Source organism: Coccinella septempunctata, chromosome 7, assembly GCF_907165205.1.
Source record: "Coccinella septempunctata chromosome 7, icCocSept1.1, whole genome shotgun sequence".
Taxonomy (NCBI): Eukaryota; Metazoa; Arthropoda; class Insecta; order Coleoptera; family Coccinellidae; genus Coccinella; species Coccinella septempunctata.
The window spans coordinates 8541384-8561856 of record NC_058195.1 but is presented as its reverse complement, the minus strand read 5'-3'; the positions used below and the strand labels follow the sequence as shown (position 1 = coordinate 8561856).

At 37.8% G+C, this 20473-nt stretch overlaps 1 protein-coding gene across 3 annotated transcripts in view; it reads right to left on the bottom strand.

The window, feature by feature from the left end:
• Positions 1-373: 373 nt before the first annotated feature.
• LOC123316595 (cytohesin-1) overlaps positions 374-20473 on the bottom strand; it is a 65735-nt gene continuing 45635 nt past the window's right edge. For 2 of the 3 annotated variants that reach the window (XM_044902752.1, XM_044902750.1), the window contains exons 3-5: positions 5484-5815; positions 4925-5192; positions 374-2070 (exon numbers count right to left, since the gene is read on the bottom strand). In XM_044902752.1, the coding sequence (XP_044758687.1) occupies positions 1570-2070; positions 4925-5192; positions 5484-5815 (1101 nt within the window). In that variant the 3' untranslated portion in view covers positions 374-1569. Of the gene's footprint in view, positions 2071-4924; positions 5193-5483; positions 5816-18754; positions 19120-20473 lie in introns of those variants that run through there. The other variant, XM_044902749.1, reaches the window with a different exon arrangement.

The window sequence follows — 20473 nt, the reverse complement described above, 5'->3', positions numbered from 1 at the left end:
CAATTGGATCCTTGCTTCCATCAAGCAACATATACATACATTCCAATTCCAATAAGGAAATATTAACATCAAAAGTCTGAATGTTGAAATTTCGTCTTTGAATAAAATGTCTTTAGGCTACAGAAGAGATTTCTTTTATTGTTGCAAATATTCAATTATATACTTGAATTTAACAATAGATTTTACTTTTACGAATTATTTAATGGAGACAGAGGCGCATCTACATTTTTTGTCACCAAGGGCAAAAGTTGTATATATGAATATTTCGCAGGGATAAAAACAATCTGGATAATACTTACATGTTGTATAAATTTTTTTCAGAATCACATTTGATGTGACTGTTTAAGAAATAAAGACTGGAATAAAACCCCAATTTACAAATAATATTTATTTACACAAAGAACATATTTTTCTACAATATTTTATACACTATAAAACAAACTTCAATAAATATATCTTACAAAAATTAACATAAATATAACGGCACAAATTCCTTTCCTCACCTTATCGACTAGGAATAATATACTGTTTTTTTTCCACCGAAAATTAACTATCTAAAAATAAACCATTTTCACAGAAAAATTACAAAATATAGAAGGTAGGAGACAAAATAAGAAAGTTATTGAAAAATTGTATTGTCTATGCATATTCATATATCATAATATATATGTTGTGAGATTACATGAATAATCAAAGTATGAAATAGTTTCTTTATGTGAACACGTAAGAAATATAATCAAAAAGTTTTTTCAACTTTAGAACTGATATGCGTAATCAGAACATTTATTCGCTGCTCAAAATTTTTTATTGAACACTCTGAAAAAAATAATAACTATATACAAAATATGATACAAAGACTTAAACATTAGCAAGCCTTCATAAAATTATATTCTTCGTTACCTACAGTTGGTCAATATCACTTTGCTTCAATTTTAGTGCTATGGCACTATGTAAATTTTTGAACTATTGCATATCTTGGTGTTGAAAATACCATAAAGCTAAATATAATAAACACTAGCCTTGGTCAGTCACTAGGTGTATGAAGATTTAAAGGAAAGATTCTTGGACGGCATTTTTAACGCAGACCTTCAATATCACACCTAATTCTAAAAACATGTGTGCAAATTGCTTCGATCGATAAATTTTATAAAATACAGGAAGATTTTCATCAAGATGGGATCCATTGAAGATCTGCATAAAACAATGCGGATAAAATTATAAATATATCGATTAAAAGTTACAATTATACCATTGTATGATTCAAATCACTTTTAGACAAGTGACAGCAGATGTGTCAATTGTCAACAATCTTGACGTATGACATTCGGATAACCAAAACACTGGTCGCATCCGGCGATGCGACTGGGAAACAGTTTTTAGGGCAGTATCAACTTCAACTAAGTCCATACATAATTGAGATCGATGCTGATTTCCGGAAATTCGTCACGTAGATTTTAAAATTTGTACTGGAACGATTCAAAACAATTCGAATTTATTCTGCAGCGGTAAATATAACCGGGAATAGAAGTAACACATACACGAACTGAAAAAATTGCGCACTCTCGTCAATCAATTCTTCCCTTGTAGCATGTGGTGTTGAGCTTTCCTCTTTCGACTAGCCAACATGTCGTAAAACGGATTGTGACTTATGCTCTGTCTTAAACGGTTCATCCATTCACTTTTCTCTTCTTCACTACTCGCGGACATCCTGTAAACCGTGTGCTTACCTTCGACCACCTTACCCTCGGAGTCCGTTTTGCAGGCTTTTATGAAGTCAGCGCCACCGCTGGCGTATAGCTCGAAACAGTGCTGTTTTTGACGGTCCGTGCACTCGCGAACTGAAATGTTTTCTAGCGGTATGATGCCGCGGGGTTCTTTGTCCGTCGTATACTCGAAATAATACAGGCAATTGTCGTTGAGGATGAACCATCTCCTCTTCCAACTCTTGTACCTTCCGCCCTGTTTCCAAAGCCATCCTTCCTTGTCTGGGTTGAAGAAGGTGTGCATTAGGTCGTTGCCGTCATCCTCTGGTATCTTGAATGGTTCTGCTTTTATACTATCGTATAAACCCTGCAATATAATATAATATTAAGACACAAGTGGATAAATGAGCCCTTAATACACCCGCAATGAGAGCCAGACTCTCAGCGCCTAGATGGTGACTAGTCATTCTAGTTGGGGAGCCGACGATGTTAAATCGGGATTTACTCGAGCGTCGTGGAGACCTAGTGGATTTTGAAGATTAGATGGTAGAAAGAAAAGAAGGTTCTATGATATAGGCACTTTCAGCGGTGGGGAAAGCGTCTGCAGGTTTTGAAAGATGTAAAAAGAATCATCAGGTGTACATACTCGAGCGTGTCAGATTAAGACACTGTCTATTCCCTACGTGTCTCTGGTAATAAATTCAAGTTCCAAATCTGACAGTTTGCCTGGTGGGACTGGAACGTCCCACGTACGGAAGAGTTGAAAATGGTAAAAAAAAAATTTCGAGCGTGTCAGATTTTTAGAGGATATGTGAGTTGGAGCTAAAGGAAGCTACTCTCCTGAAGCTAGTGCATATTATGATATTATACTGATCTCTTGTATTTTCCATGCAAATAACTGGATTTGGTATGCCTTCAATCAGTTTGTATAAACTTCAATTATGTTCGTCACATATTTTCCGAAGAGATTCGACATTGTGATAAAATACGTAATAACAGAAACTTTTACATAGAACGGGCAACATAGCGTTGATTTGAAACCCAAAAATGTTCTGACAACCGTCATAACCCCACATTTTCGTACTATACAGAGTGAAATGTGTCAAATTTCCATGGCCAACCGACTGCTAAAATAAAAGTGAATGGAGGATACATACTTGAGCGTTTCAGATTTTCATACGGATCGTTAATCTCGGTGTTCCAGACGTGTTGACCCATTATTCTCACACTAACCAGGAGGGGTTTTCTTAATCTGATAGTTTGAAGATGATAAAAAGGCATTTTTTTAGATTATCTCCCTTCCCCTATCTCTAATCGTTTCTGTATCCATTATGAAAGTTGTATATATAATAAAATTGTATACAACTTTTGTCTGAAGCAATTTTACATAACCTTAACCGTTTTCGAGCTAGAGGGTGATAAGGGCGTGGAGCTTAGCCACAAATGCGAAAGGCCAAGGTCAATGTAGACTCCCAGTCTAAGGTACATTCATCGCCATATATCTCAGAAACGTTCAAACGTAGAAAAAATTGTTTCAAAAAAATTTTTAGAAAATGTTATGCCTTATAACTTTTATGATGAATGCGAAACAATTTGAAGCCCAGGAGGGGGGATAATTCCAAAAAACTGATTTTCGTGACCTTTATGGCCAATTTTTATTGTTTCTTCTAGCTGAAACTGTCAGATTATATATTTTCCGTTATTCTTGAATGATTAACTTCAGAATAAAAAAAAGGCACCGCGCTCGGGAATGTACACGTGACGTTTTGTTTTTGTTTGGCGCCTATCCATATATTTTCGGCACGCTTAAATTGTTAGATTATGAGAATATATACTGTTCAACATGTAATTACCACATATACATATCTTAATCTGACACGCTCGAGTATGTACAATGACCGTTTTTTACTATTCTGACAGGCTGTCCTAGACCTAGACGATTCCCCCTATACGCAGGTCTAATTTTTGGTTTCCCTCTTGGACTCCCCAACTATTCGGCAAGTGCTGGAGCAGAAGGATCTCTTCTACTGGATTCAGATTGCACGCATATTCACCAATCCAATATATCTTTTATTATGGTGGTTTGTTTCACTTCTTACAAGAGTTGCCAGATTGAGACATGAACCCAGTGGCGTAGCTTGCCTTAGAGGGGCCCTGTATAAAAAAGTGTTGAGGGGCCCTATGAAAGGGTGAAGTAAAAATAAAAGTAGCAAAAAATGTTCGATTAGTATCGAAATGATTATATGTACTTATAATTAAAAGTTCTAACTCATACTTCGTGCTGGGAGCGGAATAATTTACAAACAAATAACATACAAACGATATAAAATAATATACAAACAACATAAAATGATAAACAAACAAATAATAAACAAAAAATACCAAAAATTGAAGGTACGCTTTTCTAGCATTTATTTCAGCAAATCTATTTATCAAATCAGCCATAGCTGATGACGATTTCAGTTTTTTAAGTTGTTCCCCCTCTATTGACAATAACGACATGTCTGATAGCCGTTCCAGTCCCATAAAAGTCCTCAGATAATTTTTTATGAGTTTTAATTAAGAAAAACTCCTTTCAGCGATTGCAGTTGTAACCGGAAGGGTCTAAAATAAAAGGCATGCAGTAATATCGTCCGGAAAACTGGATGCAAGGCTATTGAATTTTATCAGGACCAATTCTTAAAGTTCTCTGATGGCACGAATTTTCTGAATTTCAGATTTTAAGTATTCGTATCTATCTGAATGATCGATTCGGTGTCATGAACGGGATTTTGAAATGAATGGTTGTCTTAGCAGTTATTCTCAAGAATGCTATTGTAAAACCTGTGAGAGGTTTTGGATAACATTTTCAGGAATTTTTTGCTTACAGACATTCGGGGGCCCCGTATCACTGATACCGCTGATACCGCGGTAGCTACGCCCCTGCATGAACCATTCATTCTTCAATTTTCATTCGATAAATAAATGATATTTTCTTTGAACGTTCAAAAGTTGCCAAACAACTTTCTTCTGTTGAAAAATATGTACAAGTCAAATACTCATTATAATCGTTTCAAGTCTATGTAATTGAAAAAAAAATTAAGATGATACGGAATACATGCATCTTCGGAAAACATCAATATCGCTCCCCCGACGTTTTTCTATTATATCCCTGATGTGAAGAAAGCCCTGGTAACAAACGATTAGGACTAACCGCACATCAGGACCAGGTTTTCACTCACCACTAATAACTCCCTCGGAAGATCCTGCCCCTGGTTGATGCCGCGGTTCATGTTGATGAACTGCTCCACCGTCGGCTTGTCCTTCACGCTCGGATTGTGAAGGCTGGTGTTCAGCATGATTATGGAAAAGGAGAGAACGTAACAAGTGTCGGAATTCTCGAAAATGTTGTTCTCGCCCTGGCAATCGCAGTATCTCTTCGCGAAGCACTCCATCATCCTGTCGATCTTCTGCGCCTCTCCGGGCAGCCGGAAGCTCCACAGGAATTGCCTGCAACGAAAAAAAAAAACGATTAGTTACAGTCTGCGAGTTTCGGCTCTAAAAGATTGACACCTAGAACTCTAGAACTACTGCTCATTACAACTACGAGTACTTAGAACTACAGTTCAATTCAACTACCAGTGTTTGGAACTACCGCTCATTAGAACTACCGACCTCCAGAACTACCATTCGTTAAAACTGACAGCAGATATAAATTTTTACGTTCATTTTCCAATTTTGACTATGGATAATATTCTTTTAGTATATGATTGAAAAAAAGACAGCTGTCTCTCGACCAACCTTAAAGCTTGCACTAGAATGAGATCGGTGAAGTCGTGCAGGTTGACGAACGCCTGGAGCACGTTCTCGTTGAAGTCGTTCTTCTCCCCCAGGTAATCGCCGATGGCGGTCTTGTTCAGTCCCTCGCCCTTGTGGAGGAACTGCGCCACGCTCTCCGGCGTGTTCTGCAGCAGGCCCTTCTCGATCAGGAATTCGATGCCCTTCTTCGGGTCCATGTTGAACTTCTTCCGACCTATCGACATCATCTTCGCCTTGTTGCTATTTTTCCCGTCCTCCCCAGTGTCCAGGGATTCCATCTCCGAGACCACCTCGCAGAGCTCATCTTTGAGTTGCTGGAAAGAAAGAAAAAGGTTAATATGGGCGGTCACAGAACGGGCCCCTGAGGAAGCCACTCCATTTTTGATATCTGGCCAATGTCGAGCTTGAAATATGATTTATTATGATTGAAATGAAGAGTTACATGCAGAATTCTTGCTCTTGACCAATAAACATTATGCAATCCTTATAGATTCCTTAAATGAACATGAAGTGATGCATAATTTAAAATAAAAACTAATCTCTGCCTATTAACGAACGTTAAATGATACCTGGTGTATTTCGGGACCTAAAATAAACCTGTTGTCGATTTTACCCAAAATAAACGTATGATTCTACTGCTCACAGCAGCAACGTTTCATTTTCGTGCTTCTCTCAACGTATATTCAATCAGAAGAGTTTGGAAGGGTCATTGCATTGTAGATTCAATATTCAACCGAATATTGAATTGGTGGTTTCTATGAATCAATTATAACGTTTAGAATTCGTATCTTCACAACGTCATTTCTAAACGAAATATCAACGTTATAATTCCGTTGAATTTTCATAAAACTAGATTATGCTGTTCTTCCAACGATAAATAGTAATAGCAACGTTTTTTACACGTATCTGTGTTATTTGTGTGGTTCTCCAGATTTGAAAAACATCAAATAACCGGCGATTAAAAGCAGACGAACACAGTCCATAGATCGGCTGGTCTAGACGTGTCCAGGAACAACCCCGAAAGGTCTACAAGACTCCCACCCGAATTCATCGCCCCACTGGCCTGGAACAGAATGCGTCAGACCAAAAACGCGAGTTATAAAAAGGACGGGGGAAGCAGGATCCGCATTTCTTGGCTGTTACGTCAGAGCCGACAACTCGGGGGCGGTTTGGGGAGAATCTTCGATGAAATCCCAGTAAAATGCAGCCAGGATCCGTGCCCACTTAGATCCACAGCGTGGTCCATTGAAATAGCTGAGTTGTACAGTAATTTGGGCAAAAATTAGGAGAAATAGTTGAGATAGCATTATACAAGGATGTATTGATATTTAGTTAGCCTAGACTAGTTCCATGCATAAAAAAAATATTGCGTTATCATAGCAACGAACAATAACTCATTAGAAATGTCAGTGTGAAGTTTGGGGACAAAAAAGTAAAACAGAGTTACGTATTAAATTAAAAGAAAGAAGATGTCCACCGAAATTGTGAAAATCGAAAAATTGGAGTATCGAGCCATCATCAAGTACCTGTATTTAGAAGGGTTAAGAGGTAAGCAGATTGACGAATATATGCTTAGAACCCTTGGTGATCAATGTCCTTCTTATGCGACCGTGAAAAATTGGACTGCAAGCTTCAAAAGAGGTAAATTTTCCATTGAAGATGATGACCGATAGGGAAGGCCAGTTTCTGTGTCAATATCAATGCAGTTCATGACATGATTTCATCAGACCGTCGAATTGGGCTACAACGGATATCTGAAGCACTGAATATTTCATACGAACGCGTTCATCATATTATAGTTCACGTCAATTTGACATGAGAAAAATAGCTGCAAAATGGATCCCCAAATGTTTAAATGTTGACCAAAAGTGTGCAAGGGTAGAAGCATCGTGTTCGATCTGTGCTCGATTTGAAAACGATGTAGACTTCTTAAACAGAATTGTTACTATGGATGAGACTTGGGTACATTTCTACGATCCAGAAACAAAGCAACAATCGATGGAATGGCGACACTCTGGTTCTCCAATACCGAAGAAGTTTCATGTCCAAAAATCTGCTGGAAAAGTTCTTGCTTCAGATTTTTGGGATTGCCATGGAGTAATCATGATTGATTATTTTGGATGAGGGTAGAACAATAACATGAGATTACTATTCGACATTACTGACCACTCTACGGGAAAAAATTAAAGAGAAAAGACGCGAAAAGCTATCCAAAGGTGTTTTGTTTTTGCAGGACAACGCCCCTGCACACAAATCTCATGTTGCCATGCAAAAAATTCGTGATTTAGGGTTTGATTTACTAGAACACTCCCCTTATTGACCAGATTTGGCTCCACCCGACTATTATCTCTTTCCTCAACTGACAAAAGTTCAAAAGGCCTTAAATTTTCTTCCAACGAGGAGGTAAAAAAGCGGTGGAGGTCTGGTTTGCAGAGCAAGACGAAGAAACATTTTTTTTAAAGGTCCAGTGACGTTGACATTGAAATTTTATTTGGTTCTATAGTAGGCTAAGAATTTTTCAATATATCCTCGTACGTGAAATCGATAGCTTTTCATAACAAAGGTGGTCATCCACCTTCAACCAGGTGAAGATAAACTTCAAATCTACTTTGAAACTATTTGGAGCAAATTTTGTTGGATAACTTTCGGGACAGCTTTATATGGGGACAAACCCCCGCAACCCTTCAATGAAGTTGGTTCAGTGCCAGACGAATCGTTTGAAATCGCGTAGGTAGTACAAAAACGAAAATCTATAAAGCCTAGGGTGGAGCAGTCTTCAATTATACTTAGGAATCGTGGATATCCGTCAAAATGTTCTTTGAAAGAACGAGTAAAGCTTTCACGTGGTTCCTGGAATTGGAAACTTTATTCCAATTAGGGTAATCACTAAAAGGTGCATTATTTCAAAAGGGAAAACTACATCTTCTGGCGTACAAAGCACCCCTGAAGCTCTTGAATAAAGAATGCGGATAGCATGACACATCATTCAGATGAATTTTCTATCCGGTGGATTATGCTGCATGGTGAACTTGTTGAGCTTTTATAATATCTCCGAAATCTGTACAATAAATTATTATTATAAGATTATCTGTCATAAAATTATGTTATAAGTTGGGGCAACCTGTATAAAGAGAAATATTAGATAGTGTTACTTATTTAATTTTCCACGTCGCTATCTCCAAATTACAACACAAAAGGATTGCAGCAATGCAGATTGAATTGACCATGTTAGGGACAATAAATAAACATTTCAGTGGGTCACAAACAGGAAGTGATGATTTGAAATGCCTGAATCTGGGCCAAAAATTTGTAGGACGAGGATATTGCATATCCATTCGGTAAATAACAGGTACCATCGCAAAAAACAAATGTATTTGTCAATTTGTCAGACATTCTTCGAACATCTAATAAATAAATTTGAAATCAGACAGTTCTCAAGCATTTATTTACACACAAATTCATTAATTAAGTAGAGGAAGCTCTCAAGGTTGACGAAAATAAAAAATTATAACAATCTTTAATTCTGTAAACCACAAATGTTTTCAGAGAGGTTGAAAAAACAATTCCCAATATCAATTTTTAAGGATGCTCTCTGAACCTACGCTTCGTACGTCAGCAAACTGTAATCTGTTTATATTGTGTAATATAATTTAAACAGTAGAATGGCAAATGGCGAGAAGCCGATTGGATAATGTCCATAAACGATTCACTTTACAGCAGTTTTACGAGGCTTACATGGAATTACAACGTCATCGAATTAGTTTATACTTTCATACTATTATAAAATGTTGCACAGGTGAAACTATCGATTCAAGCGGTTCATTTAGCGGTGTTTCCTCGTTTGATAACATCAATACCATCAAGATCAATAATATGAACCAGAGATCATGAAGTTTTTCAGCGAAAAACCAGCGTCAAAATTAACGCAACAAAATTTGGTCGAAGATTCTCGACAAAAAATTAGGAGACTCTTATTTTTGCCAGGAGCCCCTGTCTCAAAAAATGATGTCTCTTGCAATTTTTTCAGGAACGCAAATTTTCGATAAAATCTGAATAGAGAGAGAACGAGCGAGATCATAATCGAGGTGGTATGCTTGGATGCAATTCATTGTGCAACAAAACCGAGTTTGGTTTTCTCAAAGACACGAATTTTGTAATTGCGACTATAAACAAAGGTTTCCATTCGGAGCAGAAAGATTGCACGAAAGAACATCAAGTCTCTCGATTGCCACAAATATCAGTCGAATTTCAGATGGAATAAAACACGACCAGTTTTAATTGTATATCGACTGGTTCGAATTTTTGAGCTATTAAAGTATTCGACGAAAAATTTGCATGCTTATTATAAAGTCAACCTTGGTTTCTATCCTTTAGAAAGTGACAGTTGACAAGGTGGTACGGTTTGATGATAAAAATTTCTCATAGTCTCCATAACTTACTTGTGTTCGTATTACCAGATTATCAGAGTAAAAGTGGAATTTGAAAATTTGTTTCAGTCAATAATTTCTCATGAATTTCTGCGAGAATGAAACAAACAATAAGGGCACAAGATTACACAATTGATTGGGATTGTAACAGTTGATAGGGATCAAGTATTAATTTTCCTTTTATTCGTAGATTTTGTTAAGTTATCTGGAACATCTGTTATACACAAGTACTTTTAGGAGAAAGTGGGATATTTTAAAGTTGTTTTTATTATATTATTTTTTTTCACTTCATTAAGCTCTTGCTGTATGAAATTGATTAATTCTAGTAGGCTTTTTTCTCGTTTGAACACAGTTTCCATCAACTCCCAACTTCCTGTTGTTTGGAGGAAAGAGATCAAACTTTTTATGGTTCCCACAACAGCTTTTGGAGCCAGAGGTATCATGATATGACAACTGAACTAATAATCGTTTCGTCTGTGGATGCTATTCGTGAAATGAACAAATAAACGATTTTCTGCGACCATTTTGAACGTTGAAGATTATGCCATTGTTCTCCATGAACTTACGACAGAGTACAACTGGAATAATTAGTTGTACCCTGCCAACGATATCGGATTTCATTCTACCAATAATTGTAAGCCGTAAATCGGGAAACATAAAAGTGCAATCGTCTACCTACGCATGAAAATCGTGAAATAATAATGGAACTATTGTTATCTGCATTCTAATAACTACGTATAGAAAACCACATAAGCGTATCTAGAGCATTGTCCCATTTTTTTCACCTTACAATTTGTTCTTATCACCCTAACGAAGTGCGATTTGCTGATTTCGCTTAATTTCTGTTTGAAATGAATACAACACTGGAATTTAACGAGTCGATAAGCAAGGAGCTCGATCAGAAGAGCTGTTCACCAATTTTCGGAATGCTTGATCTGTTTTCAATATTCAACGCTTCATAAACGGTTGTATTTACAGAGGAATCAACAATGAGGATAATTTTGAACGGGATACATTGTTAAAATTGTTCAGATAAACATCGGTATCTACAACAGGTTCTTCTTTCAACGACAATAACAATATTTTGAAACAATAGCAATTTCCAAATAACTGGTGGGATAGAAGATACATTATGAGAATCACGTGAAGGTAATTTATTCTCGGTTTTACCAATATCTACGAAATCCTCTAAAATTTGTTATGTTGATTATAATGAGAAACGTTCTCAGAAACAACACTATTTTATTAATTCATTATTATTGAGTAATCTGAAACAGAATCGTCTAGATAATGATCTTGTTAAGTCATGGTTGTTGTCAAAAGAGTTGTTTGGGCAATTGAATCAGTAGACGTTTGTCAATTCTTCTAAACTGATAAAAAAATAAATAAATTAAACATACAAATCTGTTGAGTTTCGATTGTTTATACTGGAGATAAACCGAACAGGATACTTCCTAAAATCTTATTTTGATCTATAAAGAACCCACAATCTGATCTCGCTCTGACTTTGAAACTTCCTGAAAAGTCACATTCAACCTTGAGCAACATCGATGAGGATCACAACGAAAAAATCGATTCTTCAAAACATCTGCCGTTAACTTCCGCACGTTTTCAATATTTACCGCCAATCTACAAACGAGATGTCAACAAACGTTGCATGTTTACGAAAACTACGATCACAAGGCAACATTATACCATTTCCCAAACGACCGGTTGAGTCGGGTTCACCTTGAGAGCAGAAAACAATCGGAAACGGTTTACCGTCGATGTAGTTTTCCACGGTTTAGCGAACGCTGTAATTGAAAACAATATAAATCGGTCTACGACTAGTATTTTTATTGATCTCAATCCAATTCGTCTTTTTCTTATTTCAATCGGATAAATCGAAGTGGAAGGGAACGAAAATAGAACACTAATTTTCACTGCACCTGATGACGCTTCTATTATAGCGAAACACGTATGACAATTCATCTAACTAGTTGAAGAAATCTTAGGAGTTGAACCTGTTTGTTTTGAACGCAAAGATTCGACTGGATCTTTTGAAGTACATATGAAAAGTCTACGACTTGTCCAAGAGAACACATAAATAGTTATAGAAGTTTATTATTGAAAAAGTACCGCTAATCCACACTTGCAAACTGTCCAACATACAGGGAGTATTTGAAGGTGCGGCTTTTTTTTCAACAGAAGGTAGAACTGTTCAAAACGAAGCGTTTCACCAAAAATCACCTATATAAAACTTTCAAAATGACAAAGTTGAAAAAAATGTTGAAAATGATTGATGAAATAGGTTCTAATACGACCCTAGACCGTTTGTTAGCTGAATTATCGCAAAGCTGTGGCAAAATACTCATCTCCTGATTCGACCATGTGGTTTCGTTTAGGATATTGGCTCGTTCGATATTTACGTGGTTATGAAAATGGAAACTTTTGATTTCCGAATTGTTGTCATTATTTTTTTGTAACTTACACGATTTTATGGAAAGGCTCATTTCGATACCCAATGACAGAAGAGACTGAGGACACAAGTGTAAAAAATAGAAAAGCACTCCAAAATCTCATCAATTTTTTTACACCCTAAATTGCACGATACAACAATTATGATTCTCTCAAAAGTGACCTGATGCATCTAATCCGATGAACTTGGTACTGAACCATTCACTGTCCAGCCATAAGCTTATGTTTTGTTTCGTTTTTGCGATGCCGGAGTCACCTTCCACAGTCCCGTACTTGAAATTCAATGAAATTTTGTCGAACTTCTAGGGGTTGTATCTCAGCCATCTTGGATATTTCATATAGACAATTTTTGGTTAAACGACTTATTTCGATGAGTTCTACCTTCTCTCAAAAAAAACCTCACCTTTGAAAACCCTGTATACCTATTATAAAAACATTCTTGTTGCTTTCGACAAAAACACCTTTGTAGTGATTGAAAAATGATAACTTTCATTAGAGAACTGTGCTCTTATTTCAGAAATGTAGAAAGTTCCAGGGAGGTAGATAACAAAAACAGGAACATATATTCAATCCACTTGAAGAAACGTTATTTTAACGTTAGAAATTGGTAGTAATATTGATTCAAACGTATAAATATACAAAACGTTGATTCAACATTACCTGTACTGGCACTCAAAGTACAATTCTTGTAGTATTTCGTATCAATATCAAAGTTTATTATTCGTATCATGGCAACGTTACTTTCAAACGATATATTTCTGTAGAATTTACGTTATAGTGGAATTACTTGCTTCGTTTAAACAAACTCAATCAACTTGAATAGCTGACGTTACTATAAAACTAGAATGAAACGTTTTTTCAACCAGTGTTGCAACTTTTGAACCCAAGATGGACATGCCATCTCATTTTATGAGCGAGTAGGGCTTCATTTGCCTAGTTTTTCTAATTTTTTAGGACAAGTTTTTAGGATAGAAGAAAAATGTGTAAATTTTTTTATATATTCAAAAAAACATGTTTCAAATCTTCATATTTGTCTCGAAATCCACTTTGCCAAACTTCGTGAAACTTCCACGAGCATAACCTTCATAAACCGGTAAGGAATATTTCCAATTTTCCTGAGCTCCATTCGATCTCAAGGATCTGTTCGCATTCCTGTGGGAAATCCGAAACTAATCCAATCCAGAGCATGCACAGGCTAGAGTCCGAACTAGCCGTCAGCCGATGGATTTTTTCCTAGGAATAAAAATCTAGAGCCTTCGACATGCCATTATGCTTATTGGTGAATCACATGGACTACCCTGCTGCTAAAGAGGGCTCTGATTTTCGCGAATTTCATAAGAAACGTGGAATATTCATTTTATTATCTGCCAAAGTCTTATTGACTTATACAGAGTGTCACACGATTAATGGGACTCAATTTTTTTATAGGTTTACAAACTTAAAACAAGACGAAAAGTTTCCTTAGGGTAGTGTGTATGTGTTATATGTTTTTTCTTGTTTTTGAATAATTCACTATAGATTGTCAATATGACACACTGCACATATAACGAGAGTATAATGGTTCACCATAAACTGGCATATCCAACGTGGAGTTTATCACGGTGAAAGGAAAGCTTTTTCCACTAGTTCATAAAAGATTCCAACAAACGTCGGATGTATGAAATATCGGTGAGAGAAAAGATTCTCTCTCTCCGCCAGTAGCGAACTGAAAAAACTACCAACCTTCAGAAAGGTCCCTTCACTGTATCTGGTTAACCGTAAAAGTGGCTGAGGCCGTACACAACACCGTCCATTCTCTTTGTAGTTTCCACTTCCGACATAGCTCGAGTTCCCAGTCTTCTGAATGATTTACCTTCGACGCTGTTCCACGGCAATGTTGCCAACTCGGGAAAATGGGAACTCGACACAAATTTTGAAGCGATTTGCGCTTCTATTTGAGGTCGTCGCGCTCTTACAGAGCAGACAGGAAAAACTGTCATATTCCTCGCAATAAGCTCCTATTTCCACCATCTTCACATTCAGCGAAACTTTGTCGATCTGGCAACTCGGATTCCTCGCATAAACTCGTAAATCAAAGACGTTGAAGGGACATCACGCAACTCCGAAACTAGAAACGAAAGACTTTTCCGGGTAGAGACTGTTCTAGACAGGCTATTTTATAGTTGGAGCGAAGGATAAGAGGGAAATCGTTGTCTCTGGTCGAGGTCTGGCCACGCATAATTGGAGACAGGACTTGAGGTTAGTTCAGACGATCTATTTTCGTGTAGCACGATTAGGAAAAGCTACGAGAGAAGATGAGTTGCCAAGTGGCAACCTGAAGCGTGCGGAGGGTCGGGAATATGGAAGGAAGTGAACAAAATCCTCCCTTGGGAGATTGATCAGAATATACATTTCATAGTGACTCAATTCAGGCTTAAGATATGCCGAACTGCAGTTCCATGCATAAAAGAAATACCATAGCAACGAACAAAAACTCATTTGAAGTGTAAGTGTGAAGTTTGAGGTCAAAAAAGTAAACCAGAGTTACGCAATGAATTAAAAGAAAGAAGATGTCCACCGAAATTGTGAAAATCGAAAAATTGTAGTATTGAGCCATCATCAAGTACCTGTATTTAAAAGGGTTAAGAGGTAAGCAGATTTACGAAGATATGCTTAATACCCTTGGTGATCAATGTCCTTCGTATGCGACCGTGAAAAATTGGACTGCAAGCTTCAAAAGAGGTAAATTTTCCATTGAAGATGATGGCCGATAGGGAAGGCCAGTTTCTGTGTCAATATCAATGCAGTTCATGACATGATTTCATCAGACCGTCGAATTGGGCTAAAACGAATATCTGAAGCACTGAATATTTCATGCGAACGCGTTCATCATATAGTTCACGTCAATTTGGACGTGAGAAAAATTGTTGCAAAATGGATTCCCAAATGTTTGAATGATGTCCAAGAGCGTGCAAGGGTAGAAGCATCGCGTTCGATCTGTGCTCGATTTGAAAACGATGTAGACTTCTTGAACCGAATTGTTACTATGGATAAGACTTGGGTACATTTCTACGATCCAGAAAAAAATCAACAAGCGATGGAATGGTGACACTCTGGTTCTCCAAGACTTAAGTTTCGTGTACAAAAATCTGCTGGAAGAGTTCTTACTTCAGTTTTCTGGGATTGCCATGGAGTAATCATGATTGATTTTTTGGATAAGGGTAGAACAATAACCGGAGATTACTATTCGACATTACTGACCACTCTACGGAAAAAAATTAAAGAGAAAAGACGCGGAAAGCTATGAAAAGGGGTTTTGTTTTTACAGGACAACGCCCCTGCACACAAATCTCATGTTACCATGCAAAAAATTCGTGATTTAGGGTTTGAATTACTAGAACACCCCCTTATTCACCAGATTTGAATCCATACGACTATCATCTCTTTCCTCAACTGAAAAAAATTTAAAAGGTAGTAAATTTTCTTCTAACGAGGAGGTAATAAAAGCTGTGGAGGTCTGGTTTGCAGAGCAAGAAGAAGAAAGGTCTAGGGACGTTGCAGGTTCGCTGTAATAAATGTATGCAATTAAGAGGAGAATATGTTGAGAAATTAATTATTTCGACATTGAAATTTTGTTTGGTTCTATAGTAGGCTGAGAATTTTTCAATATTTCCTCGTATTATACTTCTGAACCCATATGCGAAACAGCATAAGCGACACTGTGGGTCACCAGGTACATCTTCCGTAAACAGAAACAATTCGTCGATAAATATAAGTGATAACCTCGTATCGAACAACTTCCATGTGAGCTACAAAAGAATGCCCAGCTGGCTGTCTTGAATTTTTACACCTCACGACCGGCGATAACCTTATCCAGATAAGAAAAGCAGGCCGATTGGCACGTATGCGTGCAAGGAAACCCCACCGAAAACACAAAAGAAAGCGATATGTACACCAGATACGGCATAAAGACTGAATTGGCGTTTTTCAGATAAACGCCCGCAAGGTATGCGATGCCTCTTTTTAACCAAAATACGTATTTTATTTCAGGACATATGACTAACAATTGTGGAATGTTGTAAAATACGGAATTATTGTGTCGAATAAACTGGTAGATTTTGGAGCGCATCCAAGCATCATTTCTGTGGTTTAACAATTGACATTTTAGTGTCAAAACTGCATCTCAGCTTGAGACTGATCCAGAGCATCAAATGGCAGACAATGTTTGAAATTTTTCACCACTGAATCATGAAGAATTCATCATCTGTAGTTTCGCCTTAGAAAACCACCCTCAAATTGAGCCTAATCTCTCCTTACTAAGTAATTGTGTCCAAATAAGGATATTTAGGAAGATCAAGTCTGATTGTCCGAAATTTTTGTTGGTACCCCTGTTTTTATGTCAATAATGTCTCTCGACGTTTTGTCAGATTTGACATTCGTTTCGTTTTTGCTTGCATCTGAAGCTCTCCCTTGCGTTCATTGACTAATGTCTAATGTCAAGAGGTAGTTTGGAAATTAAATCAGGTGTACCACCCACACAACTTCCAGCCATCAATCTACGATTACAATCTACAAATATCAATATTTCGTGTCAATAACCCCAATTGAAGAGACTTGATACAGTTAAAGGATATTAATGAGTAAAGCTATCGATTTATGAGCTAAATATGTAATTTATCGTAATCGTTCAATTGTAATTTATCCTTTTCAATGATTGAAATCTCAAGTTCTTTCGGTTGGCAACATGAAAAACCAGTTGGTGGATTTCTTGTTGAAATTTTGGTGATGAATATTTTTACAGAGTATTGATTTCAATGGTTTATTTTGTTCGGTTTTTTAGGATAATTTGATAGGCCATGTGGATAGTATTTTTGTACCGATGTGGGATCAGGAATAAATAAAAAAAAATAAAATAAATATGGGAGTTCAATCGTCTCTCAGGGGATGAAAGAAGTAGTCATTTATTGACATTTGAAGCGATTAACGATATGATGTTAAGTTCAGAACTATGCCATCAGCAGGTTTCATAAGACTTTGATTGTCCGATCAACGATTTGACAGTCACTCGATTTCTAAAACGAATCCTGAAACCTTTTCATATTTCTGAATTTTCTGAAGAAGTAGCAATTGAGAATAATAGAATGGACGTATAAACATCATAATTTGACGCGAGAATGATATTCTGAATGATCATGACTGTATTATCGATTGAAAACAAACGTCTGTCAAGAGTTGATTCTCCGATCAAGCTCTACGAAACCAGGAGTGGGTAATTTAAAATTTGATATTCGTGCTTTTACTTCAAGTGCTCATTTTCCTGCCAAGGAGCCGTTGAATATTTTAAGAAAATCGGCTGGTGCTTCAGATAAAAACGTTTATTCAATTGGGAAAAAAAAACGCAAGAATTGAATATAATCTCATTATCGATTTGTTTTCATGTTTTCAATATGGCAGTCAATTGGTATTACTAGCACTTTGTGTAGACAGCGGGAATATAGATATTACATGGTCTACCATAGTATAAAACCTTGTTGGATCCTCATTCAGAAACTGTCATTACCAATTCGTGAATTACTATTTTAATTTTTCAAGTAAAGCCTTGATATTTTTTTTAAACTCAAGTTGAAGGATGTCTTGATGTTACAACGCTTTATTTTCTTTCATTTAATCGTTCTTTTAATTATTATGAATATGTTGAATTTCAATGTCTTGTTTTCATGATTTTTTCGACGGTTTTTCATCATATCAATGTATTGCTATCGAACATTTTTAGTTTCATTACTATATTATGTACAAACTATAAAGCTGCAAATAATGAATCACAGAAATATTCAATTGACAGGGGGCTGAGTTAGATTGCTGCCAGAAGTAGTGTTTTTCTGTGGTGCAAGTAGCATCATCTGCCTCTTTGAACGCATTTTCGGCCAACATGCTGTACTTAAACCTGGTTACAATTTAATTACAGTGCAGGACCCTCTGTGTATCCCAACTGCAACACCTCGATCATCCACTGATCTACGCTCTATCCTTTTTTGATACGTGACTAGGAACGAACATTTCGAATAGTGGAAAATCCTGATACATTGTCCATTTCCAGCCTCTACGGTTCAATTCGACGTTTAGGTGTCAAGACGGGCGACAGGCCATAAATATCGTCAGTGTACGAGACATTGAACCCGTACGAATGAACTGAGTGATTGGCAATGAAATGGTACTAAAAACAAAGCAGTAAATCGCTAAGGTACACACACAAGGAAGAAACGGGGTCGTTAACCCCCGCGTTATCGGTTTCAACAAAGCCGGAAGTCGACCCGCGTCCATTTCTCTAATTGACAACCGCCCCCGACCAAGGGCCGTAAAAAAATACGCCGTCATCCCCTGCGGACTTACCGGCGTGTGGGACCTATGGCACTCTCGCGTGCAGCACGAAAAGAGGTTCCACACCACGTACGAGGCACATATGCGCAGACAGGTACACATGGAACGGAAGAGCGGGTCCAAGGCGGCGGAAAAACCGCCCCTAGTCCACGCAACTAACACACAGGGTTGGACGACGTCGAAAGTCATACGCGGACGGAGTAGGAAGGACGTTTTCGAAGCTGGCCGGTCTCCAATCCGCCGTCAGACGCGGATTGTTCGGAAGTTGACAGTCACGCGAGGCAAAAAAACGCGCGGTCGAACATCGCAACACGCTCCCTACGTCGGCAAGGAGCGTTCGACTGAACTGGCGTCCGCGCTCGCGATTTCTTTCTGCGTGTCCGCGCAAAGCGGCACGTGTTTTGATCGGAGCGTGCGTATCCCCGCCTTCTGAGGCAGGGATGGGACAACGAGAAGTCGACGTATCGGACACGTCGATGTATCGATTGCAATCGCGGTTAATTTGGTGGATTTTTTAAATATCGTTTGGTATTGATCGAATGGTTTTTCAAAAACTTACTATTGGAATATCTCCGAGTTATAGGGGTAGGTCGATAAAAATCCTAACGGATAGTCAAACTGCGATTAAATATCTCGCAGCAGACAAATGCAACTCGGCACAGGTATTTCATCGTCAATGACCAGCTCTGCAGACTCTGCTTAGAAGTGGACGAAACGATTGAGAACATCCTCTGTGACTGCCCGGCGGCAGACAGGGTCAGGAGTATTTGGTTCTCCGAAGATGGTCCTAGAGGAACTCAAGAATCACTCTTCCTCCGAAATCATCTCATTTTTGAGTATGATGGGACTGGAGAGAAAGATCTATCTCTACGAGCTTGCCTGTGTGCTACAATAGACCGCTTGGTCGCAGTGGAAGGTTTGGTTTATCCTTCCAACACACCCAGCAATCAGTTATCGGTAATCAGTATTGGGGTATGAAGCAACCTCTCTAGCAACACAAAAATAAGAAATTCAGTTGGCAACCCCTAACAGATCACCCAATTTATTAGCAATTGTTTTCAGAAATTCTACTCTAACATCACCATACAATTCTTCCAGTGTGATACATTCACTGCAAACCCCTTCCAACTTTCAGATAACCTTTGTGTGAAGTGATTTGTCATTGTTCTCAAAATACACCTCAGTTTTCGCAATCACTTGTTTATTTGAGCCAATTTCTTCACTGGAGCATCTCTTTTATGCCTGCAATAATCCTGTAGTCTCTGGGAAAAGTACTTTGGACGAGGGAGCAATTCAAAGCGTCATTAATCTAACCTTTGCTTTCAACGAATTTCGACACAGGGCATTGCACTGGTTGAACAGCGGTTTCTCTTGCATTTGGGGCCTTTTTTATTCGTTTTTGCAGTCAATCGATGTAATGACACATTGATAGTTTTGCCTTTCCCAAGGTAGTTACAGTATGGTAAGGGGGTAACTTTCCACTGCGACCTTGAGGTCTATTGTGAAACTCTATTCATTCATTCATTGCTGTACCCCGTTACCGAGAATAAATCAACAAAAGATGCAAAAACAAAACTATCGGTGCGATCAAACTTATGATTTCTTAGGGCTACTTCCGACTATGTGTCCTTCTGTGACTGAAGAGACCCAACAGTGACCTACAGATCCTTCCACACTCAGGGCATGGATAGTCACCAACCAGATCTGGCCGCCGCTTTATTTGTATCGAGT